Here is a 25,977-nt window from a genome sequence, read left to right on the forward strand (position 1 = left end):
AACAAATTTAATGCTGCGCAGCATTAAATTTCGTGTAACATGAACTTCAAAACCAGCAGTTCTGAATCTGAACAGAGTATGTACTGAAAATGCAATTATAGGGCAGTTCTGACATCTTAAGCAGCTTAATCAATCATTAGTTTATTAATAGAACATATTTGAAGTATCTTTAGTAAAACTAAGGTGAATCACATTAAGAGAAGTTTTATACTGAAAACATCAACATTAACTGGACTGAGAAAACCTTGAAACATATTCTATTTTAAAGTGTCTCAGTTAAAATGCATTTCACCTAATTAAGTGCAAAACCAGAAATAAACCACAAACTAATGTGGTAAAACCCAGTCAAACATTTGTATACCTGTATGATAACCCTATCGGTTCCAGCACTAGAGAAGTGATCAGCACAGATGATGTGTTTAATACAAAAGTAGAATTTAATGCAAATCCTAAATCTATAATTATATTAAAATTTACTTTGGTAAAAAGTTATGAACTGTAACTGACTGCATGACTTAACTAAAAACTGATCAATACAGTTTGCATGAATGCACCATTCCGGGGAGTACAGAGCACCATTTAAAGTGGTGGGGAGGAGGGGTGCATAGATTTGTTCCCCTCCCACCTTGACCTGATCCTTCTCTTCTCCTCTTAGGAGCACAGCACCACAACCTCCACTAGCCAGACTCCCTGGTCCATGAGCCCCTATATACCCACCCCCTTCAAATATGAGTGACATTAAAACATGGCATATGGGGTCACGGCACCACTCATATTTGGTCTGACCATCCTTTTCTCATAATGGAAGGGTGGCCAGGCCAAATCTGATTGAGCGGCACAGCAACTTTGCATCCACCCACCCCCAGCCTATGATACAGTTCGTAACACTGTATCCACAGTGCTATTTAATATTTATGCAGATTTGTTCTTTGACTTTGGATTTTATGATCCCCCACTGGATTGCCCCCAACTTGTTTGTGCTCCATTTCACTTAAGTGAACACACAATGGATTTGATCTTTGGTGTAGGACTAAGTTATAGAGTATGGTGATCTCATCTGTCATTGTTAGATCTGTACTTCAAAAACATCATACAGACCACACAGAGAACCTATCCTCACTCCCACTGTAGCTGTGGGCCTGTTTAAACAGACCACTCTTGGCTACTAATAGACACTGAGTTTTGGAACTCAGACAGAAAATGCGGTCCATATACTGGCCCTGTGTCTCAAATGCCTGTAGATCATTACAGCCTTTTTGTTTATTTACAACCATCGTATCACTGGGTCTACATGCCCCAAACCCATCATCCATGCAGTATCATGGTATTAGCTTGAGACAATGCAATAGGGCAAGTGGCTAGAATCCTGTTGATTGAAGACAGGCTCTAAATTGTGTGGGATTCAAATTTCTATGCCATGACAGGTTAAAATAAGAAATTATTTTTCCATTAGAACAGTATCTGTTAACTACAGACTAAAAGAATTATTCCAAGTAGTGAACAGAGTGGGAAATCCCAATAGTTGAGTCTTGGAAACAGAATCAAGTATCTGTCTTTGTGAAGATTTTTCACTATCTACAGAACTTAAGAGGTACAACTGACCAGATCCGAAATAGTCTACTTGATAACAGAGACAGAGTACCCAAACAAATGGGGTAAATGTACCCTTACCTTCGGTTCACCAAGAACCTCTGTCAGTGACACAGATATGTTGGGAAGGCTTTGCTCAGTCCCAAGAGATGAATCAGACTTGAGATCAAATTTAGACTTTGGTTATTCAACACTGAAGAATAAACAGTCCTTCACAGCCATGACAAAATAATCCATCTTGCAGATTTTGCACTGTAATTAACTAGTTAATTTTTAGATGCCATTTAATCATAAATAAAAGCATTCAAATCTGTGGACATATTCCTTATGGTCATCATGTCCATTCTATATTATCTCATAATCTCTTGAACTCTTGCAGGACTGGATGCAGTTTGGTCCATTCTTGGAGTAGAGACATTCAGGGCAACATTTTGGCATAGTCTACAGGTGAAAATCTGTTCAACAAATATTTAGCTCATGTTTAATATAAGCAAGGTAACGTTACAAGGAACAATATAAAATTCCATGCTGCTTGAGTGCATGCCAATAAAAAGCATTTCAATTTTATTTTGTGGTGTGAGCCTTTTAGATTGGTATTTGAGTAATTATGCATGGGCCATCGAAAGGTACACTTATATTCTAAGATTGCAGCCAGATCACAACAATAAGTACAGCATGTAAGAAGAACTATTTGGGTAGCTTTTCACAGCATGTGCACTATGATTTTTAGATGTTTGGCTGTGTAGTTATAACCACTTTTACGTTTTTAAACTGGATTGGTAGATCCATAAGGAATACAAAAATGTCATTTAAAAATTACAGTTACAAACAAGAAAAAAAAAGGAACTTTAGCATTAAAGTTGTCACTGTGTCTTTAACTTACACCATTGTGCTTGTAACCAAACAGTAGTATTGTTGTTTTGCATTAAAGAATTACTGTTCACTGGTGACTGGATGGGAAAACATTTCATTTCTGTTTCCATTTAAGTGAAAATGTTCTGGTCAATCATTAGGAGCATCTGTCCAGGCCACAACATTGGCTTTAGAGATCCTTAAACAAAAGAAATGAAACTGCTAAAGTTACAGTAAATACTATACTATAAAATGTTGATATATTCAGGATAAAGACAGCTTTTCAGAACATTAGCTTGCTAATAAAGCTTTTTTATTTTGTTTACTACCATTTAAAAACAAAGTAACTAGATAACTGTAATGTCTATTTACTTCTGCTAGTAATCTGTACTACTAAAGTATGGTATGTTAGCATAATAAAACCTTAGGTAGCACTGTAGCATCAATGTGTGTTACTTGTCCTTCAAATTATTGCAGTGAGGAAAAAGTCAAGCTCTCAAACTAATCACCAGAAACCCTTAATGGATTTCTTCCTACACTACCCCTGGTGTAGGTTGGTAAACATATATATTATACCCTATGATACATGACTTAAAATGCATTCACCCCATTTAATACATATTATCACAGTTTCAGTCTACTACATTTTAATATATGGTACAATAATTGGCAATGGTATACATTTATATTGCAATGAATCTCAGATATAAAAGTGTAGCCAACATGGCTCACTTAAACACAAACAGATGAATTTAAGGCTAGTATAAGTAGATGCAATTCCACTGACAACGAGACTGCACCCACTTATATGAACAGTGAATTTTATTAATCTTCTGTGGTGTTCTGAGACAAATGCAAAAGTTAAGCTTACATGTATTCAATATAACAGCATATTCTCCAAGGGACAAAATGATGCACCCCACAAATTACATTTGTACTCTCAATTACAAAAACTATAGCTACACTTTCTACATTCACTCCAAATTAGATTTGAGCCTTTATGACTTGCAACTCACAAATATTAGCTGTCAGAATTTTGAATCAATTTAAAAAAATTAAAGTTAGTGAATGCCCTATTAACAAAATATGTTCTCAATTAAAAAATGTAATTTCTATAAACCTATAATGTATTTAAGTTTGCAAATGCAGTGCTTTCTTAAATTTAGAACTGATTATACATAAGATGCTTTGTAAACAGTCTTCAGAAGTTCATCATCTCCCAGGCATTAAATATTTGTACTGTTGAAACAGACTATAATAGCTTCTAGTGCAAGCAAAGAACTAGGAGCTGTAACCACTTCCATTCACACCTAATCAAAACAGGTTCAAAACAGAGTCTCACATTTCCTATGCTCACTACAGATAGATAACTGGAATGAAAAGCAGTCATTGCTTCCCAAATTGTCACATGCTGCCATACAAGCAGTAACGTGGTTAAAAACTGATTGCTTCTATTTTCCCACTGAAATCTAGTATTCTTGATTTAAAAAAAAAACAAAAAACCTAGTAATGTGTGTGAAGGGATTTAAGGGAACTAAAATTCTGAAGTAGAAAAGTTGCCTTATTTCTCTGATAGAAAGAGCTTCTAAAATAAAATCCTCAGCCATTAGTAGCTACGACTAATTTCAGTAAAAACTGTAACTATAGTAAATGCAACTTGTAGATAATTTTCAATACTACTAACTGTCAGGTATGACACGTGAATAATATTTTAACATTTTAGGTCAATTAAAGTGACAAAAAGGTCAATTTTCACACAAGTTATTTCGTCTTTTGTAGCTCTTTGCATGGCACAATGGATGAATGAAGCAGAAACTGGGGCCACACTGCTCTGTAAGACAAAGCATGCAAAACAAATACCGGTATATGTAGACTCAGCTATGCTGTGCAATGTATGAAAGATTATCCTTTAATATATATTGTTCCTTCTACATTTAAAGCATAGCAGTAGAGCAATTGTGCTGGGACTGAACCTCTTTCCCACACAGAGTTCCTTATTTTAATACAGAATAAATCCATCTAAAGCTAAGTATTCCATTGGACTTTTAAACAAAACCAGTCATTTATGAGATGTCCACAAGATCATTTAACATATTATAGAGGTACAAAAGGGACCCTATGCTGCATCGCATGTTCCTCTGAAATAGTCATTTTAAATTCTGACTTCTTAGAAAGGGAAAATACTTTCCCTTCTTTGGTTAATATATTAATGTTTCTCTATTTAGATATTTAGGAGTAAACTTTCAGTCAGGCTGATGCCTGGCTTCCCATTTTACAGTAACAAATTTGAGGACTTGTATCTTTAACTACCCGATCTGTGCCCTCAATAAGGCACGGTAGGGAGGGGAATAAGTATTAAAATTTGCATCCACAAATAGACTGCGTAAAACCCAGGCATGAAGAGGGGTAATGTTTTGTTTGCTCTGCCTCAGTGGCTAATTTAGGGCATGTTACCCTTTATGCTGCGTAAACATCCCATTTCCCCCCCTCTACATCTCTTTGTATTTTCAAGAAAATTACAATAAATGTTTAATTACAATGCACAAATGTGTTACAGTTGGTATACGAAAACATGTTCTTGGGACATTTGATGATAGATTTATATAGCTAAATCATTAGAAAGAGAAGAGAGAAGCAGCTTTAGTATGTTTTTTCTTTTGAAGGAATTAGATCTAAAGTTTGGAATTATGCTCTAGGACTGATCTACCCCCTCACCTCCCAACATGACTTTATTTCTGTTCCTATACATTTTCACTATTTAAAAATCTCCATTTAAAAAGTGAGCTTACTCACCAAGTGGGGTTCTCCCAGGCACTCTCAGCTCTAGTTATAAAACCACCCAAAAGCCTGTTAAAGCATCCTGTGCCAAGAACTGGCTTTAGATATATTTATAGCAGAAAACGTGGCAAGGACCAGATAAGTCGTATTAGCCTATTTAATGGTTATTTGGGGATTTGTTTATTAAACCTTTAATAACTTAAAAATAACTTAGCTTCAGTTTATCACTGGACCTTTGAAATGCCTCTAACATACTGTTAGTTTGTTGGCAATTCAGCTCTTGAAGGCCTCTGGTGCTTTAACAGAAAATAACTAAAAAGTATTAATTTCAAACATTAACATGCCTCATATAAAAGCCACTCAATCATGGCAAACAAACCATAACCATTTTAAAATAAAAGCCAATATACACATTCCATAGCACTATTACAAATTCAGGAGTTAATAACTTCTGAAATTAGACTTTAATAAACTATATTTTGGTCTAGATTTCAGCTAGGGGATGCTCAAAAGAAGCAGGCTCTCACATGGGTTGTGAAGGAGGACAGTAAAGATTCTTGGTGCACAGAAGTGAAGTGTCATTCTAAGCAAAGGAAACAACATGGGAAAAAGGCATGAAAGCAAGAGTGGGAGCAGGAGATGGCAAAGGGAACAGTAGGAAAAATGGACTGAGCTTGGGGACAAGGCGGGAAACAATGGGAGATAAACTATATTATGTAAGAAACAACTCCACAGCATACAGGCAGCTAGTGAATAGTGCTTTGTCAGTTTCAAGGACAGCCTTGGTAATATCCACAGGTAGACAACAGTCTGCTAGGAAACTACTTCCTTTGAGGAACTACAAAATCTAGATTCACTTACAACTATTTGAGTCCCAGATACCTGCATAAACTTCATAAAGATTAAAAAAGTGACACTTAATTCACAAGAAAAGCTTATCTTCAGAAAAGGAACAGATTTCAACTAAGTGTCCCAGAGGCTTCTGGAACCTTTATAGGAATTTCAATCATATGGTTGTTTTCTCATTTAAAGTTACTCAGCGAATTAAAGTTTCCCACAAGCAACATACAGCAAAGTGGAGAACTGAATATCCCAGGAATGCTAACCTTTACCTGATAAAGAGTAACACCTGTGACTGACATTCATTTTCGCATCCATTTTCAGGGCAGAGGGGGGAGTGGCATGTACAACCACTAGACAGGTATGCACTTAAGTTTACTAGCACATAACTGCTAGTGAGTCATGTGACATCAACTAGCTTTTGTAGGTATTTAAATGTGCCACAATTCCAATAAAAGATGGTTAACTTTACCCCTGGGGGAATTCTGCTTCAAAAAATTTAAAATTCTGCACAGTATTTTAAAATTCTGCACATTTTGTCAAAATAACACAATATAATCACACCAGTTTCCGTTATTTTGTTAATTTATTTCAAAATGGCTGTCAGCAAGTATGTCTCTAACAATACAGACAAAATTGATTCAAGAAATGTTTTTTGACATTATAATCATGCCAGTGTCAATTATTCTGGTAATTTATTTAAAAATATCTGTCAGCAAGTGTGCCTGTTACAGACCAAAAAAACCCCAACAGATTCTGGTAATTTATTTTTTTGACAAATAGATTCCTTACTAGGCATATTATGCAGAACTTCGAGTAATTCATTTAAATTACAATACAGAACTGTATTTCCTTCACCTGTCAGGAGTAGTGCAAAGGCTTGGGGGAGTCAGGGGTAACGGAGGAGCTGAGGGAGAGGGAAGGAGGCTAGGAGTGAATCAGGAGGATGTTGAGTGAGAGTGGAAGGTTTTTGGTTGTTGTTTTTGTTGTTGTTTTTGTGGGGGAAGGATTGTTAGGGAGTTGTGCCTTACTGAATGGGAGAGGCTTCCCATCTGCCCCTGTCCCCGCACTCTCCATCCCTATTGGTCTCTGCAGCCCCTCACCCCCAGCCCCCAGGCTCAACATAGTCACCCTACTAGCTCCTAAGCCCATGCCCCAGAGTCTGATCCCCCCAGACATTCTGAACCCTAGTCTGTGACCCCAAAGCAGCCCTGTGTGCCATACTCCGTCCAAACTTAGCTTCGTGGGCAAGGTACTATGATGAATTTCTACTCCTTGCAGAATTCTGCAGCACTCTGCATAGAACTCCCCCCAAAAATACATTCTGCCCCAGAAGTGCTGTATTTCTGCCTTTTGCCCAACAGAGGTCGCTGTGGCACTAGGACAGCCAGCTGCATTCAACTGCATACTACTAGCACATAAGATCTCATAACTGAAAAACTGGAGCGTTATATTCAACTCTGATTTTCAGCTGATTTCTGGGCAAAGGAACCCAGTCAACTAGAGTGGAGCATCCCATTTCCAACATTTTAACTAGAGAGATCAACAAGAATGATTTTTTTTTTTTGCTGGATCCTTCCACTCAGAAATAGGAGAAGCCCTACCACCTTACTGAATTGGTTTATCCACTGGAGAAGTTTAAGCTTGGGACATGTGAGAAATCAAGATTATATTTCGGAAGAAACTTGCAGAGCGGCTTTCAAAGACATGGGAAGAAGAACCATTTCTTCTTACAGCTCGTGATTAACAAAGAGGTAAGTGTGGGAAGGGCCCAGCTGCATTCTGGAAGGGAAGTGGGAAAGTTGGAGACCAAGGGCAGCTGCAGCACATTTATATTTTTTTGTTGCTGATGATGAACTAGAAGGGCCTCTGAAAAGGAGAGGAGCAATGCAGCATAGGCCCTCCTTGGTGGGATAGCTGTCCCTGGATTGACAGACTCCATGTGGGAAACTGCCAGTGATAGGCCAGGAAGATAGTTTAAAGGGATCCATTACAGCAACGTTCAGAAAGAGGACAGAAGGAAGGGTGAAGACTTCGGCTTTAAAACTGAAATGACACAGATCTAAGGTCACTATGATAATAAAAAAACACCAGTTTCCATCCTGACAATGCAAACACCTGAATACATGCTTAACTTTAAGAGCACGAGTAGTTCCAATGAAGTCAATGGAACTACTCATAGGGGTTCAGATATGTACCTGCTTAAGTATCTTGCTGAATCAAGCTGTTAACCCAAAATGTTGAAAATTTTCTTTAAAAAAAAATCAAGGGGGAAAAAAAAAAATCAAGAAAAATACCCTAATGGCATTTTTTAAATAATCTAGTTCATCATAACTTTAAATTGCTATAGCACAAACTTTTTAAAAAATATTATAAAGCATCAACCTAATTAAATCTATTACTTTTTTTAAAAAACGGGAGACTTGAAATAGCTCCATACAGACTTCAACTATAAGTACAGACGTCCCCCGACTTACGTAATCGTTCCATTCTGAAAAGCCTTGCGTAACTCTAATTCTGCGTAAGTCGGAAACGTATACCCATATGTTACGCAAAAATTTCCTGGCTTATGGACCTTTAAGTGTAAATTTGCATAAGTCGGGTATTGCGTAAACCAGGGAGCATCTGTACCAGTATACAAAGCAGGGGAATAGAATGTAATGTAGTGGACCACCATCTGAAGCATGATACTCAGAATTATAAAGGGATCAACAGACTTTTAGGCCTGGCAAATATAATCACACACACACAAAAAGGGTTCACTTAGGACCACTGGATTGCATGATGTCTCCAAATGTTGCACCGGTTTTGAAACAGAAATGCCTAAAAACTGCAGAAGTTTATACAGACATACCAATCAATGCTGAATTATAAATAACGAGATCCTATAAAAAATTATGGAGTATCGCTTACCTGTATCCCCACCCTGAAGAGCTACATATTATCCCCCGTCACCTCATTTGTCAAAACCACAGCCTAATCTGCTAAACACACCCTAGGAAGGGCAACTGATTCTTCAAATTAAGACCAAAGCATATCTCTCATAGCATTCCTTCACTCCTACCCGAGCTCTGACAACAATACAAACCTTTATTCACCATTTGTCCATTTTCCTACAATGGTCTCCCTACCTTTTTTATGTTATCCTTACAGATGTGAAAAGCACTTACAAGGCAGCTATCCTCTTTCTCCTCATTCAAATCCCTCCAGAAGACACATTTGCAAGAAGAGAATTGAAGATTTTTTTATATATAAAAATTAGGGCCGTCAAGGGTTAAATCGTGATTAATCAAGCGATTAAAAAAATAAATCACGATTAATCACGCTGTTAAACATTTATTTAACTATAATTTATTTTAATATTTTTTGATGTTTTCTATATTTTCAAATATATTGATTTCAATTACAACACAGAATACAAAGTGTACAGTGCTCACTTTGTATTTATTTTTATTACAAATATTTGCACTATAAAAACAAAATAGTATTTTTCAATTCACTTAATACAAGTACTGTAGTGCAATCTCTTTATTATGAAAGTTAATTCTACATTTGTAAGTTCATGTACAAAAAAAACTGCATTCAAAAATAAAACAACGTAAAACTTTAATTGTCCACTCAGTCCTACTTCAGCCAATTGCTCAGACAAACAAGTTTGGTTAAAATTTGCAGGAGATGCTGCTGCCCGCTTCTTGCTTACAATGTCACCTGAAATTGAGAAGAGGCGTTTCATATTGCACTGTTGTAGTCGGCATCGCAAGATATTTACGTGCCAGATGCGCTAAAGATGTCCCTTCATGCTTCAACCACCATTCCAGGGCACATGCGTCCATGCTGATGATGGCTTCTGCTCAATAACGATCCAAAGCGGAGTGAAACACCACATGTACATTTTCATCATCTAAGTCTGATTCCACCAGCAGAAGGTTGATTTTCTTTTTTGCTGGTTTGGCTTCTGTAGTTTCCGCATCAGAATGCTGCTCTTTTAAGACTTCTGAAAGCATGCTCCACACCTCATCCCTCTCAGATTTGGGACAGCACTTCAGACTAAACCTTGGGTCAGTGCTGTAGTTATTTTTAGAAATCTCACATTTCTCACATTGGTACCTTCTTTGTATTTTGTCAAATCTGCTGTTAAAATGTTCTTAAAACGAACAACATGCTGGGTCATCATCTGAGACATCTATAACATGAAATATATGGCAGAATGCAGATAAAACAGAACAGGAAACATACGATTCTCCCCCAAGGAGTTAAGTCATAAATTTAATTAATGCATTATTTTTTAAACGAGCATCATAAACATGGAAGCATGTCCTCTGGAAGGGTAGCCAAAGCATGAAGGGGCATACGAATGTTTAGCATATCTGGCATGTAAATGCCTTGCAATGCCAGCTACAATGGTGCCATGCAAATGCCTGTTCTCACTTTCAGGTAATATTGTAAATAAGAAGTGGCAGCATTATCTCTCATAAATGTAAACAAACTTGTTTCTCTTAGCGACTCGCTGAACAAGGAGGAGGACTGAGGGGACTTGTAGGCTCTAAAGTTTTATATTGTTTTGTTTTTGAGTGCAGTTATGGAACAAAAAAAATCTATATTTGTAAGTTACACTGTCAGGATAAAGATATTGCACTACAGTACTTGTACGAGATGAATTGAAAAATACTATCATTTTTACAGTGCAGATATTTGTAATAAAAATAATATAAAGTGAGCACTGTACACTTTGTATTCTACGGTTGTAATAATCAATACATTTGAAAATGTAGAAAAACATCCAAAAATATTTAATAAATTTCAGTTGGTATTCTATTGTTTAACATGCATCCGACGAAGTGGGTATTCACCCACGAAAGCTCATGCTCCAATACATCTGTTAGTCTATAAGGAGCCACAGGACTCTCTGCTAATTTTTGAGTTAATCATGTGAGTTAACTGCAATTAATCAACAGCCCTAATAAAAAAAAATTTAAAAACTTGCTCCACCATGCTGTGTATAGATCTTCACTGTATATACATATAATTATATTAACAACACACACTCAATCTTTCTATTTACTGAGCAGACAAGCCTATGACTTTGGTTGCATAACTCGTTTAGCGTGGAAAGAGACTAAGGAACTGATTTTTACCCTTCAGAAAAACTCTAGTTTGCATCACCAGTTTCCTTGTCAACTGGCATGTGGTCAGCATAACAGAACATTCTTTTGCAAATGTTCACACACACGCACACTCTCTCTCTCAAGAAAATAGTCTTACTCAAGGGTAGCTTTTCCTGGATAGTCATAAAAAGTGCTACTCTGACATCCCTATCTTCCTCTCCCCCTTTCACATAAAACAATTTATGGTTCAGAGGCTGGACAATGACCTCAGAAGTAATAATAATAATAATAATAATAATAATAAAAATCTCTCTTTTTCCTCTGTCCTTTCCAGTGAGACTCTGACGGACTTGACACTGCTAACCTCCTCTTTTCTATTTGCATACTGCAACTATGATTCCGGAAGACTTGATTTAATCATAGCTTTCTACATAAAAGTGCATTCTTGTTGGTTATTACTTTAATACATATTCTTCACAACTCGGAGACAGATGTGCGTGTACCTTCTAAAAATGAAACTTACGATACATTTTTAAGTGATTTATTTTGAAAACTTTTCAGATTAATTTCACAGCTATATCAGAAGATGAATGATTGTTTGGTTATTTCATTTACCAAAGGAAATTGAAGCAGATATTTATGAAGTCATTGGGAGGTGAACTATCTCCAATTCAACAGATTAAACATTAATATTTGGAGGATTTTCTTGCCATGTTGTACTAGGATAACATCACCAGATATTTAAATTGTTTTATTTAACTAAAACATTATCTATTCTGGATTTTTTTCTTCAACAGCAAACATATAATATTTTAACAAAACAAGCATATAAATTTTTGAATTTAGTTAAACATTCAAGTTTTTTAAAATCAAGTTTGTTTTTGTTAAAATTGTTTTTTAACTAAAATAGTTAAATGAAATATTTTAAAAAAATAAATAAACCAACTGTGTCAGCCAGGTCTACAATGAGTAACTTAAAATATTGGCTTCTGCAGCTAACTCAGTCATCTTCACCTTCATTTTCCTGTTTGTTCATAATCTGAAAAAGAAAAACAAGCTTCCTGCTTTTTCAGGTCCCAAATGATTTCTCAATTTGGAATAAATTTGTCCAAAGGCAGAAAATAGTCTTTCTACACCGGCAGAAGAAGCTACTGCTGTTAAAAGTGAGATTATCACTTTGACAGTCTCTGAATCCAAGTGCTTAAGTGACTTCCACCAGTTCACTGGTGTGACTTTCTTTAAAACACCATCAGCAAACATATTTCTTGAATGGTTCTTATTCCCAAACTGAGTCTCTTTTACAGCCTGCTGCCATCATAGGTTTTCCCTTGTAGTGAGAGAATGGTATGGTAGATCTCAAATCAATGTAGGCTAAACTCAGAAAGACCTCAAGACTTCTGGAATATGCTGCTCAAACAATTTCACTTTTGTTTCTACTGCCTGTCCGTCCCTTCTCGCATTTATCTCCAGGCTTCTTCTCTTTGTCCAGATCTATTCCGCCCCCAACAATCTTCTATTCATTGAACTTTTTGCAACTTTGCACTTTTAGAGAGAGGTAAGGGATTGACTGTACACAAATCAATACGGTTGAGGTCTGTTATTTCTCACCTCTATATATTATTTGTTTATTTATTTAAAAACGTTTTTGCTGTTAACAAGCATGTTATCTCTGGAAACAAATCCAGTTTGACAACTCCAAAACTAAGCATCTCTGATGGTATCGTGACTGAGCACTGAGTCCCACTGGGTAGATAGAAAGATTAGCCTAAACTATACAGAAGCCCCTGGAACTCCATAAAATTGGGTCCCTAATCCATAAACTATTGGAACTCATTTACAAAACTTTTCTTAGACATTACATGAATATATTGTCTCATACTATACAATCAGAATTTATAATTCCTATTCCATGATGAAATATCTTTGAGCTATAATGTATCTTAATTAAAACTATCAAATCCAATTTAATCCTTTTTATCCACCCTGACTGCAAGCCAGACTATTAAATATAAATTTCAAGATATTTAAACAAAGTCCAGAAAATCTGAATCAAAGATTTAATAGCATGCATATCTACAGGAATCCTACTGTAGTTGACAGTAGTCCATCTGGATGCCTAGATGGATCCAATAATGTTACAACTGTAGCGTGGTTGCTATTCTGCAACCTATTCTACTACTCACTCTATTCTGGTGGTGAGCTGGAGCCACCGGTTCACGCGAACCGGTTGTTAAATTTAAAAGCCAGATTAGAACCGGTTGTTAAAGGGGTGGGCAAACTCCGGCACACAGGACCCCGTCTGGCCGGCCTGAGCTCCCGGCTGGGGAGACTCCCCCGCCTTCCCCCCTCTCGCAGAGCCTCAGTGTGCCACACTGCTGGTGCCAGCGCTCTGGACCGCTCCTGGGCAGCTCGGCAGCTCCTGCCGGCATGGTAAGGGGGTGGGGCTGTGAGCTGCACGGCATCCATACACACTGCCCTGAGCAGCATGGTAAGGGGGCCAGACCTGGGAGGAGGGGTTGGAAGGGGTGGAGGTTCTGGGGGGCAGTCAGGGGACGGGGAATGGGGGGGGAGGTTGGGTAGGCGTGGGAGTCCCGGGGGTCTGTCGGGATGGTGGTGGATGGGGTCGGGGCAGTCAAGGGACAGGGAGCGGGGTGAGTTGGGTAGGGGGTGGGATCCTGGGGGGCAGTTAGGGTGGGGGGGCTCGGGAGGGGGTGGTCGATGGGTTTCGGGTTCTGAGGCAGGACGTGGGTAGGGGTCGGATGGTGGGGGAATAGGCTGTTTTGGGAGGCACGTAGGGCTTGTACTTACCAGCCTTCGGTGGCAGGTCCTTCACTCGCTCCAGGACTCGCTGCCGAAGCGCCGCCGAAGAACCGGTAGGGAACCAGTTCCTAAGATTTTGGCAGCTCATCACTGCTCCATTCTATTTTCAGAAGCTACAGTACTACTAGCTGCCACTAGGGTCTTCTGGTCCTGCAGCACATACACTACAGACAGAGATCCAAAGGCACAAAGAAGGGAACATGGGCTTCTGCAAGGCCATTTCTGATTATATGTGCTCTCTTGTGCTTCTGCTCCTGGATTTTCCACACTCAGGAATAAGCAAGGAGATTTCTGAACTGAAGGAAAACTTTTGAGCCTGTGGATGGGTTTCCTGAGCTTGGAGGGTTACATGTGCATATATGAGACTGGGATCCTCAAACAGGAGAGATTTCTTTGCTGTGGATACATTAAGTATAGTAAGGAAGGGCTCTGAGCTGGTGAGATTTGAGTTGGAGGGAACTGATGGGTTTTTAGGAAAGGGTTCTGCCCTGGGACAGGAAATGGAGTCAATGGGTAAATCAAGTCATGGGGTAATTGGTGGGTGAAGTGTGGGGCAGGGGAAATGGTAGGGCAACAGCTAAATATAGGTATGAGCTAACCTAGTAGGAGAGAATAAAGGAGTCAGAGTGGTAAATCCTTGTCTCCCACTATAATGTAAATTGTACCTGTATGCTAGCATATAAAAAGCAGGGTAGCAGACAGCTGAGTAGCATGTAAGGGCCACTGAGCCATTTGATTACTGTAATTTCCATGGGTTGTTCTGCACACAAAGATACAGGAGAAGACTGCTGACCCATGTTCTGCCCCAGCCCATAAATGTACACAGTGCCCAGTTCTGCCAGAGTTCTCCAATGAATAACTTTTTTACGTAGCAAGGGATGTTTCTTTCCACATTTTAACTAAACAACAAATCAAAACAGGGTATTAAACTCAAAGATACAAAGTTTGCCAGCTTTTTTTTTTTTAAAGTGACATGACTAAACTCTGTAGGAAAGGGACTGTACCACATGTATGTCTGAACAGACAGTACTATGCCCACTGTGTATGCTGCCAGAAACACAGTAAGTTAGCTTCATTGACCATCTCACTACAAATTGGACATGTCTGCAAAACAAATCCTTTTGAAACCATTTCACAGAAGCAAGGGGAAATAAATTTCAAACACTGTTCTAAAAGGAAGAATGCCAGTAGAGACCCTAACCAACAAACAGGTTGTCAAATCTATCCTTGTTTACTTGTATGACTTCCAAACCAGTAATATCTAAGAACCTCAAATTTTTTAATGGATTCAGCTTTACGGCACCCTTGCAAGACAGGGAAATATTATTATTCCAACATCAGCAGTATAGAAGCACAGGTCATGAAATACCAACTCCGTTGGGCTGGCCACTGTGTACTTATACCTGACACGTGCCTCCTGAAGCAAGTACTCTTCTCTCTGTTAAGTCGGGGAAGAAGAGCTCACGGAGGGCAGCGGAAGCGTTTCAAAGACAAGTACATCTTAAAAAGGGAGGCATCAAACTGGGAGGACTTGGCATGGAACAGAACAGAGGTGCCACACCATACACCAGGGGTCTCAAACTCAAATGACCACGAGGGCCACATGAGGACTAGTACATTGGCCCGAGGGCTGCATTACTGACACGTCCCCCCCGCCCGCCTCGGCCCCGCCCCCACTCCACCCCTTCCATGAGGCCCCACCCCTTCCCTGCCCCCATTCCTACCCCTTCCCCAAAATCCTCGCCCCAACTCCACCCCCTCCCTGCCCCCAGGAGGTGCATGAGGGGTGTGGCAAGGGCTCAGGGCAGGAGATCGGGGTGCAGGAGGGGTGCAGCAGGGGGCTCAGGGCAGTGGGTTGGAGTGTGGGGTGCAGGAGGGATGAGGGGTGCGGCGGGGGTCAGGGCAGGGGATCAGGGTGCATGAGGGGTGCAGCAGGCGGCTCAAGGAGGGGGTCGGGGTACAGGAGGGGCAAGGGGTGCAGCAGGGGGTCAGAGTGCAGGGTATGGCAGGGGTCGGGGTGCAGCAGGGAGCTCAGGGCAGTGGTTTGGGGTACAGGAAGGGTATGGCAGGGGGTCGAGGTGCAGGGTGCGGCAGGGGGCTCGGGGCAGGGGGTCTGACTGCAGGAGGGATTCAGGGGGCAGGCTCTGCCTGCCTGCCCTGCCCCCGCGCCGGGAAGTGGCTGAAATGTGGGGGAGCAAGGGCACAGGCGGGTGTGTTGCTGTTGCTTCAGGCACCACCCTCAGCATCTCCCATTGGCCGGGAATGGGGAACCACGGCCTATGGGAGCTGCTGGGAGTGGTGCCTGAAGCAACAACACCAGCCTCTCTTCCCCCCCATTCTTTCCACTTCCCGGAGTGGCACGGGGGCAGGGCAAGCAGACAGGCAGGGAGCCTGCCCTGCCCCCGGTGCGCACCAGGCCAGAGCCACTCTAGGTAAACGTTGTGGGAGGGCGAGGGGGCCGCGAGGAGCTTGCGAGCAGCAGAAAATAACCTCACAGGCCGCATGTGGCCCGCGTGTTTGAGACCCCTGCAATACACCAAGCCACAGCTCACTTTGAGGAGAACAGACGTGCTCATGAGACAGAGAACATAAGAACATAAGAAAGGCCGTACTGGGTCAGACCAAAGGTCCATCTAGCCCAGTATCTGTCTACCGACAGTGGCCAATGCCAGGTGCCCCAGAGAGAGTGAACCTAACAGGCAATGATCAAGTGATCTCTCTCCTGCCATCCGTCTCCATTATCTGACAAACAGAGGCTAGGGACACCATTCTTACCCATCCTAGCTAATAGCCATTTATGGACTTAGCCACCATGAATTTATCCAGTCCCCTTTTAAACATTGTTATAGTCCTAGCCTTCACAACCTCCTCAGGCAAGGAGTTCCACAAGTTGACTGTGCACTGTGTGAAGAAGAATTTCCTTTTATTTGTTTTAAACCTGCTGCCTATTAATTTCATTTGGTGACCCCTAGTTCTTGTATTATGGGAATAAGTAAATAACTTTTCCTTATCCACTTTCTCAACATCACTCATGATTTTATATACCTCTATCATATCCCCCCTTAGTCTTCTCTTTTCCAATCTGAAGAGTCCTAGCCTCTTTAATCTTTCCTCGTATGGGACCATCTCTAAACCCCTAATCATTTTAGTTGCTCTTTTCTGAACTTTTTTTGTGCTAGAATATCTTTTTTGAGGTGAGGAGACCACACCTGTACACAGTATTCGAGATGTGGGCGTACCATGGATTTATATAAGGGCAATAATATATTCTCAGTCTTATTTTCTATTCCCTTTATAATGATTCCTAACATCCTGTTTGCTTTTTTGACCGCCTCTGCACACTGCGTGGACATCTTCAGAGAACTATCCACGATGACTCCAAGATCTTTTTCCTGAATCGTTGTTGCTAAATTAGCCCCCATCATGTTGTATGTATAGTTCGGGTTTTTTTTTTCCAATGTGCATTACTTTACATTTATCCACATTAAATTTAATTTGCCATTTTGTTGCCCAATCACTTAGTTTTGTGAGATCTTTTTGAAGTTCTTCACCATCTGCTTTGGTCTTAACTATCTTGAGTAGTTTAGTATCATCTGCAAACTTTGCCACTTCACTGTTTACCCCTTTCTCCAGATCATTTATGAATAAATTGAATAGGATTGGTCCTAGGACTGACCCTTGGGGAACACCACTAGTTACCCCTCTCCATTCTGAGAATTTACCATTAATTCCTACCCGTTGTTCCCTGTCCTTTAACCAGTTCTCAATCCATGAAAGGACCTTCCCTTTTATCCCATGACAGCTTAATTTACGTAAGAGCCTTTGGTGAGGGACCTTGTCAAAGGCTTTCTGGAAATCTAAGTACACTATGTCCACTGGATCCCCCTTGTCCACATGTTTGTTGACCCCTTCAAAGAACTCTAATAGATTAGTAAGACACGATTTCCCTTTACAGAAACCATGTTGACTATTGCTCAACAGTTTATGTTTTTCTATGTGTCTGACAATTTTATTCTTAACTATTGTTTCAACTAATTTGCCAGGTACCGACGTTAGACTTCCCGGTCTGTAATTGCCAGGATCACCTCTAGAGCCCTTTTTAAATATTGGCGTTACATTAGCTAACTTCCAGTCATTGGGTACCGATGCCGATTTAAAGGACAGGTTGCAAACCTTAGTTAATAGTTCCGCAACTTCACATTTGAGTTCTTTCAGAACTCTTGGGTGAATGCCATCTGGTCCCGGTGACTTGTTAATGTTGAGTTTATCAATTAATTCCAAAACCACCTCTAGTGACACTTCAATCTGTGACAGTTCCTCAGATTTGTCACCTACAAAAGCCAGCTCAGGTTTGGGAATCTCCCTAACATCCTCAGCCGTGAAGACTGAAGCAAAGAACCCATTTAGTTTCTCCGCAATGACTTTATCGTCTTTAAGCGCTCCTTTTGTATTTCGATCGTCAAGGGGCCCCACTGGTTGTTTAGCAGGCTTCCTGCTTCTGATGTACTTAAAAAACATTTTGTTATTACCTTTGGAGTTTTTGGCTAGCCGTTCTTCAAACTCCTCTTTGGCTTTTCTTATTACACTCTTGCACTTAAGTTGGCAGCAAACAACAAAGGAGGAAAGCAACAAAGGAGGAAAGAAAGGGCACAACAGTCCAGCCAATAGCTGTCTCCTCCAAGATTACATGTGTCACTTCTGTGGGAAAACCTGCAGGGCAAGAATTGGGCTCCTCAGCCACTTAAAAAGTCACCAATAAACCCCTTTGGCAGGCATCATCCTCGCATCGAGGGATAGCCGAAGATTATTCCAATTTTACTGATAGGAACTGAACCAGAGAGACTAGAGACAAAATCCCCAAAGGCATTTAGGTACTTAAGTACACCTCTATCCCAATATAACGCTGTCCTTCGGAGCCAAAAAAATCTTACCGTGTTATAGGTGAAACCGCGTTATATTGAACTTGCTTTGATCCGCCGGAGCGCGCAGTCCCCCCACCCCACCCCAGCGCTGCTTTACCGCGTTATATCCGAATTCGTGTTATATCAGGACGCATTACATTGGGGTAGAGGTGTATGTTAGAGGATCTGGGGTCAAAGTAGCTTATTCAAGGTGTAGCAGGGTGGACCCTGCTCCGGGGTTTTAAGGGGTTAGAAAGCAGCCTGGCAGGGCTTGAGAGCTGCGGCTGGAGGCTGGGGGCTGGGGGTGGCTGCTGCTGGCGGCCCACCCACCCCCCTGCTCTGGGGGGGGGGCTATATAGGAGGCAGGCCCCAGACAGCTCTCTCTCTCTTCTCTGAGAGAGAGGAGAGCTGCTGCCTGGCTGCTTGCATAGCTGAGGTAGAGTACTGGGGGGGGGAGGGGGGGGGGGGGAGGGGGCTAGGAGCCTGGAAGCCTGAAGCCAGCAGCTATAGGCCAGGCTATAGGCCAAAGGGGGGGGGGAGCAGCAGGGGGGGGGGGGAGGGTCAGACAAGGCAGCAGGTCCTGTGATTGCCTGTGATGAGTGGGCTGTGCCTGCCCAGTGCCCCAGGGACCATGACCAGACCATGACTGTCAGTAGGGGGAGGGGGGGCAGAGGGGGGGGGGGGGGGGTTGGAGTGGGGGGGTTGGGAAAAGGGCACGGGTCCAGGGGGGGGGGGGGGGGGGAGGGAAGGGGCGGGCAGAGAGCCCAGCGCCAGGAGGCCGAGCCGAGGACGAGGGGGGACCGAGGACCGACCGGGACAGGCCGGACCGCAGCCAGGCGGAGGCGGCACACAAGGTCACACAGGAATTCAGTGGCAGGGCATGGAACTGAATTCAGGTCTCCCAAGTCCAAGGATGGCACCCTAACTAAATGGACCATCGTTCCTCTCTAGTTGCCTCTAAGCTGGCACATGCGACCTTAATTTGGACCACTTGTGCATATGCATTATGATAGAATTACATGATCACATACTATTTTTCTCCATACAAACCCAGCCTTATTCAGTGCACAGGCTGGACCTGGTCTAGGAGTAAATCAGGGTCATGTAGTCAAGGAGGCTGTTTGTAGGATCCTTGCCTCATTTGTTGCAGAAGTTGGAAGGTATTGAGTGAATGAGGCAAGGGATGGCAGGAACAGAATAAAGGTTTCATGGTTAAGGCAGCTGAATACTGCCCTGGAGAACTGGATTCTATCCCTGCCTATGCCACAGAGTGCCTATGTGATACTAGTTAAATGACTAAAACCAAGCTTTTGTGCGTTCTTCATTTTCTGAGTATGGGGCCTGAGACCCAGGAGTCTGATTTGCAGCAACACTGAGCCCTCACAGCTGCAAAATTGAAGTCAATGGTAACTATGCTTGAATATATTAAACAGGGCTTTGGAGCAGAGCCGGAGCACAGACCAGTAGGTTTTTGCCTGGAGCTGAAGCGGAGCAATTAAAAAATTTGATTGCTCCCAATCCCTGATATTAAGTGCTAACTTAGTGCTCTGAAAAAGTCAGGTTCTAGACATCTCAAGTTGGGGGAGCCAAAATGAGTGGATACTTTTGACTAATATCTCTGTCCCTCAGTTCCCCAACTATAAAATGGAAATACCCCCTCCTTTCATAGAGGTGTTTTGAAAATTAATGTTTGTGAAGCTCTCCAAAGATAAGCAGAGAAAACATCAATAAATTAATAATTCTGTCTTGAGAACATGGTTTGAATAGTAGTGCAATAAATAAAGCATGGAGCCACATATTGAGCAACAAAGAGCAACACCCTTCTGTGCACTGAACGAGTTAGGGTTCCTGTGGAGAAAACAAAGTATGTGATCATGAAAAAAGACTGTCATAATGTATACACACAAACAGACAATCAGTTGACCTGCTTGCCAAGACTATTATTTGACCACAATCAAATACTCCAGCAAGAATCCCAATACAGACAGTAGTCTGCACTTTTGACTGCATCCTGGTGCCATCTGTTAGCAGCCTACATAAATGTCTTGATTACTCAGCTTAGCTACATGCTAATGCCACCTGTTGGGATTCAGGCAAAAAGTGAATTGAACCTTGAGCTTATTATTTGGCTGCAATCTTCTAGAACACTGTATATTATATATCATGATGAGATTTTATATATGTTTATTTACATACCATGCCATCAGTAAACATGGCAGTTTACATATCACATTAACAAATTAAAAGACCGCCTCCACCCCAAACTGACAAGACATACAGAGATTAACTCAGAACAGAGTGGAAGATGGAGAGTAGGGTTCACAGCCATTAAGCCTCCTCCCCCAACACAGAGAAAACATGTACAGTCATTAAGCTTCTCCCTTAACAAAAGTAGCACAGCTTGAATATGGCTGACATTTAAAAATTAACCTAACATTGCTTAAAAAGGGTAATAATTCCATTTTCAGTAACTTCATCTTGTTGTGTTTTGCATTTTTCTGAGTAAGAATAACTCAGTTAAGTAATTTGTTTTTTGTAGTTAGGCATATGTATCTAAGGCTAAGCCTACTGCCTAGACTGTCAAGCTGGGAGCATGCCTCCCAGCCTGCGCTAGCTCTCCTTGAGCAAGCACACTCGGAATAACTGTGTGGCTGCAGAAGCACAGATGGCGAACTCTAGTTTGAGTACAGGAGACTGTCTCCCTGCTCTCAGTTTAGGTGCCTGGACTGAGATCCAGCCCAGAACTGCCATTGCAAGGAGAGTTACACTTCAGCCTGGGGCTGAGCAGAACCAGGGCAGACAGAATTTAGTTGCTAAAAATCTAAAGTCTGAGCGTGTATGAATTGAGATATTTCAAAAGTTTATAACTTTGGCAAATTTGAGTGGACTTTTCAGAGGATGGCAAAAGGCACATTCATGATATAAAGGTCACTACCGTGACAAATTTCAAGCCCTAGCTCAAGCATGGGGTACTAGAGCATTCCAAAGAAAAGGGTGCCAAAACTTAACATGGGCAAAGCAATGTATTTTCCTCTAGCCTCATTCTCAGAGACAGCTGAACAATTTTGGCTGAAATTTAAAAAAAATATACATGGCCAAAAAGTGAAAATTTCAAATGTCCCCATTCTGGAATTATTATTTTAAATCTAATGACCAAAACGTTTAATTTGTTAGAGGCTTAAGATTTCAACCACAAATCATGGAACTTTCAGAGACAGATTATCTTACATAATTAGGCAGGCCAAAAAAAATTGTTTTTTAAAAGCAACTAGCAAAAAGATAAAAATTAACAGCAAAAGGTGGTGGTTGTTTTTTTAAAAGTATCAGAAGTAGGAAGCCTGCCAAACAATCAGTATGGCCACTTGATAACCAAGGTGCTAAAGGAGCACTCAAGGAAGAAAAGGCTGTGGCACAGAAGCTAAATGAATGCTTTGCATCAGGCTTCACTGAAGATGATGTGAGGAAGATTCCCATGAGCCATTCTTTTTAAGTGACAAATGTGGTTGACATTTAAAAATTAACCTAACTTTGCTTAAAAAGGGTAATAATTCCATTTTCAGTAACTTCATCTTGTTGTGTTTTGCATTTTTCTGAGTAAGAATAACTCCCAGATTGAGCAGTCCATAGAAGAGCTTTTTGAACAAACTGATCAATTAAAACAGTAATAAGTCACCAGGACCAGATAGTATTCACCCAAAAGTTTTGAAGGAACTCAAGTATGAAATTGCAGAACTAATAACTGTGGTATGTACCTTAAATCATGTACCAGATTACTGGAGGACTGCTAACGTAATGCCAATTATTAAAAAAGGTTCCAGAGGTAATCCTGCCAATTACAGGCCAGTAAACCTAACTTCAGTACAAGGCAAACCAGTTGAAACTTTTGGATAATTCTGTTATTTTCTATTTAAATTAACACAATATGTTGGAGAAGAGTCAACACAGCATTTTGCAGAGGGAACTCATGCCTCACTAATCTATTGGAATTCTTGAAAGTGATCCAATTGACAGAGTATTGCAATTTCAGAAAGCGTTTGACAAGGTCCCACACCAAAGACTCTTAAGCAAACTAAGTAGTCATTGGATAGGAGGGAAGTTCCCCTCATAGATCAGTAACTGGTTAAAAGACAGGAAACAAAGGGTAGGAATAAATGTTCAGATTTCACAATGGAAAGAGCTAAATTGCAGGGTCCCCCAAGGATCTGACTAGGACCTATACTATTCAGCATATTCATAAATGATCTCGAAAAGGGGGGTGAACAGTGAAATGGCAACATTTGTAGATGATACAAATTACTCAAAATTGTAACTAAGTTCAAAGCTGACTACAAAGGGATCTCACAAAACTGAGTGGCTGGAAAACAAAATGGCAAATGAAATTCAATGCTGATAAGTGCAAAGTAATGCACATTGGAAAAAAATAATTACAATTACACATACAAAATGATGGGAGTCATTGTGGACAGTTCTCTGAAAACATCTGCTCAATGTGCAGTGGCAGTCAAAAAAAAGCTAACAATGTTAGGAACCATTAGGAATGGATAACAGAAAATATATGTAAAACCATGATATGCGTGCAGTTCTGGTCACCTCATCTCAAAAAAGATATATTAGAAATGGAAAAGGTACAGAGAAGGGCAACAGAAATGACTGGGGGTATGGAACAGCTTCCATAGGAGGAGAGATTAAAAAGACTGGGACTGTTCACAGTTTAGAAAAGCGGCAATTAAGGAGAAATTCAATAAGGAAGAGTTATTTACTCTTCACAAAACACAAGAACCAGGGATCACTCAATGAAATTAATAGGCAGCTGGTTTAAAACAAACCATCAAGTATTTTTTTCACCCAGCGCACAGTCAACATGTGGAACTCATTGCCAGGGAATGTAGTGAATGCAAAGAATAACTGCGTTAAAGAAAGAATTAGATAGATACATGGAGGACAAGTCCATCAACAGCTATTAGTCAAGATGGTTAGGGACGCAACTCCATGCCATGGGTGACCCTAAACCTCTGCCTGCCAGAAGCTGAGACTTGATAATTGCCCTGTTCTGTTCATTCCCTCTGAAAAGATACTGGGCTACAAATACCATTGGTCTCGACCAGTATGGCCATTCTTCTTTTGTTTTTATGCACAGAAACAAAAAAAACACCCACGCAGCAAATTTTTTTGTATTTAAAAAGAAAGGGGGAAAATATATTGTTGAGGTTGACAGACTTGTGCAGAACACCTGCCACTTTGTAATTTGTAATCAGAACAATCAGAGCAAAGAGATTCACATTAAGAAGATCCACATAAAATCAATTAAGAAACTAAAGGAGACAACTAGCAGACTGATCAGGTAGAAACAAAGGAACAGGAAACTGGCCATGAGATTTGATTTGAAGTCAGTGTCCAACAAGAGAGGCACAGCATATAGTCCAGAAAACTAATAATTCATGCCTAATTGTTTAAAACCTTTGGGAAGGTCATTAAAATTAGCAAATACATTTTTTTAAATTCTTCTGTATCATTTAAAGTGGCTTCTTAACCTTTTCCATACCTTGACCTCACATTACAGCAGAGTTTCAGAACTTTCTACTTGTATCTAGACAAAGAAAAAAAGGATGGTTACACCCCCAGGATGAGAACTTGAGATTTATTTAAAGTTACCATACACTTGCTAAACACAGCTGCAAACTTTAGCAATAAAAAAAATATAAATATAAATTTATTTATTGCTAAAGTTTACAGCTGTGTTTACTGAAATGTATTAGATGCAAAGACTGGTGTCAGTGAAGCTTTTCCACTACGGCGTTTCCAGGGTACACTCTCTTTAAATTCTTTGTATTCAGGCACTATGAGATACAATCAGATCTTTTGTGGCAGTTCTAATGGAGTGTTATATAGTCCCTTGATTATGCCTTCCACTGGGATGCCAGGAATAGTTGTCTTATGTGAAGGGATGCCTAGAAGACTGCGGCCATCAAACCGAGGAACTGCAGGCAGCTCCGTACTGAGACCTTATAGTTGTAGAACAAGAATTAACTTGTATTTATACCTTGGTTATCCTCTCTTATATTAGGAAAACTCCAGCTATCCTTCACTGTTGCCAGATACAGTAGATCAGGCAAGAAAGGAAGAAGTCTTTTCTCTATTTATTATTCACACATGCTTTTGAGAACAGGCCTCTTGCTTGACTGCCTCTTTCAAAAAAGACCTCCATCCGTGCCGGTCCGCTGCCGGACCGCCGCCCTGCGCGCCTTCCTCACCCTCCGGGTGAGTATCCGAGCCGCCTCCGCCCCGTCCACTGAGGCGCTGCCCACCCGTGCGGTCTGCTTTCTCCCCCTCCCACCTCGGTCACTGGGACCGCCCTCCCCACCGCTTCAGCGCGCAGGGAAGGGCAGGGACAGGGAGCTCTCGACGCGGGGCGCACAGCCGGGATGGCGCAGGGAGGGCCCGGGCATTGTGCGCGCGAGCCGAGGGCGGTGGCCCCAGTCACGTCCACCCCCCAGGCACGCCGGGTCGGAGGGAAACCTCGGATCCCTGGGAGGGAGCGAGGCCGTGGCAGCGGTTTCTCAGTGCGCCTTCTGGGACGATGCCCCCCAAGGTACCGCGGAGCCGGGTGCCGGGCAGCACTGCGCTTGTGCCGTCCATCGCTTGCCCGCCTGGGCAGGTAGGCTGGAAGCGGCGGCGGGGGGGTACGCCCCAGCGGGATTGGAACCGTTTCCCTCAACCCAGGAGCCAGGTACCTAGCGCTCTCCACGAGCCTCCCGGCCTCTCAACTGGAGAACCTCCGTGGACGGGGGGCCGAACCCCCAGATCTCCAGCTAGGGGCTGAACCCCAAGTTATCCTCCCATGATGCAGTGCTTCCCTGCTTTTTCTGGTCCCAGAATTCAGTGTGGTTCTCTGCTCTCCATTCTGTATGCTAATGGAGATGTCTTAATCTTGTCACCCTTGTCAGGAGGGGTCTAGGTGTGTCTCCCAACGCCCTTCACTGCTCTCTGCAAGTTTTTTTCCTCTGATGGGTTTTGGTTTAAGCAGAGGCTGTGGGGGCGGGGTGTCTTTCATGAGTCAGGCTGGATACTGCACCCTGGTTCCCCAAGAACAC

At 41.5% G+C, this 25,977-nt stretch overlaps 1 protein-coding gene across 9 annotated transcripts in view; it reads right to left on the reverse strand.

Moving 5' to 3' along the window:
* Positions 1-25,977, reverse strand: part of CASK (calcium/calmodulin dependent serine protein kinase) — a 407,811-nt gene that overhangs the window by 344,552 nt on the left and 37,282 nt on the right. Inside the window, exon 2 of one of the 9 annotated variants that reach the window (XM_039525869.1) lies at positions 2,474-2,641. The exons of the other annotated variants lie outside the window; for them this stretch is intronic. Coding sequence (XP_039381803.1) covers positions 2,474-2,478 — 5 coding nt within the window. The 5' untranslated portion in view covers positions 2,479-2,641. The remainder of the gene's footprint in view (positions 1-2,473; positions 2,642-25,977) is intronic. 9 annotated transcript variants of the gene reach the window in all.

This window comes from Mauremys reevesii, linkage group 1 (assembly GCF_016161935.1).
Source record: "Mauremys reevesii isolate NIE-2019 linkage group 1, ASM1616193v1, whole genome shotgun sequence".
NCBI lineage: Eukaryota > Metazoa > Chordata > Testudines > Geoemydidae > Mauremys > Mauremys reevesii.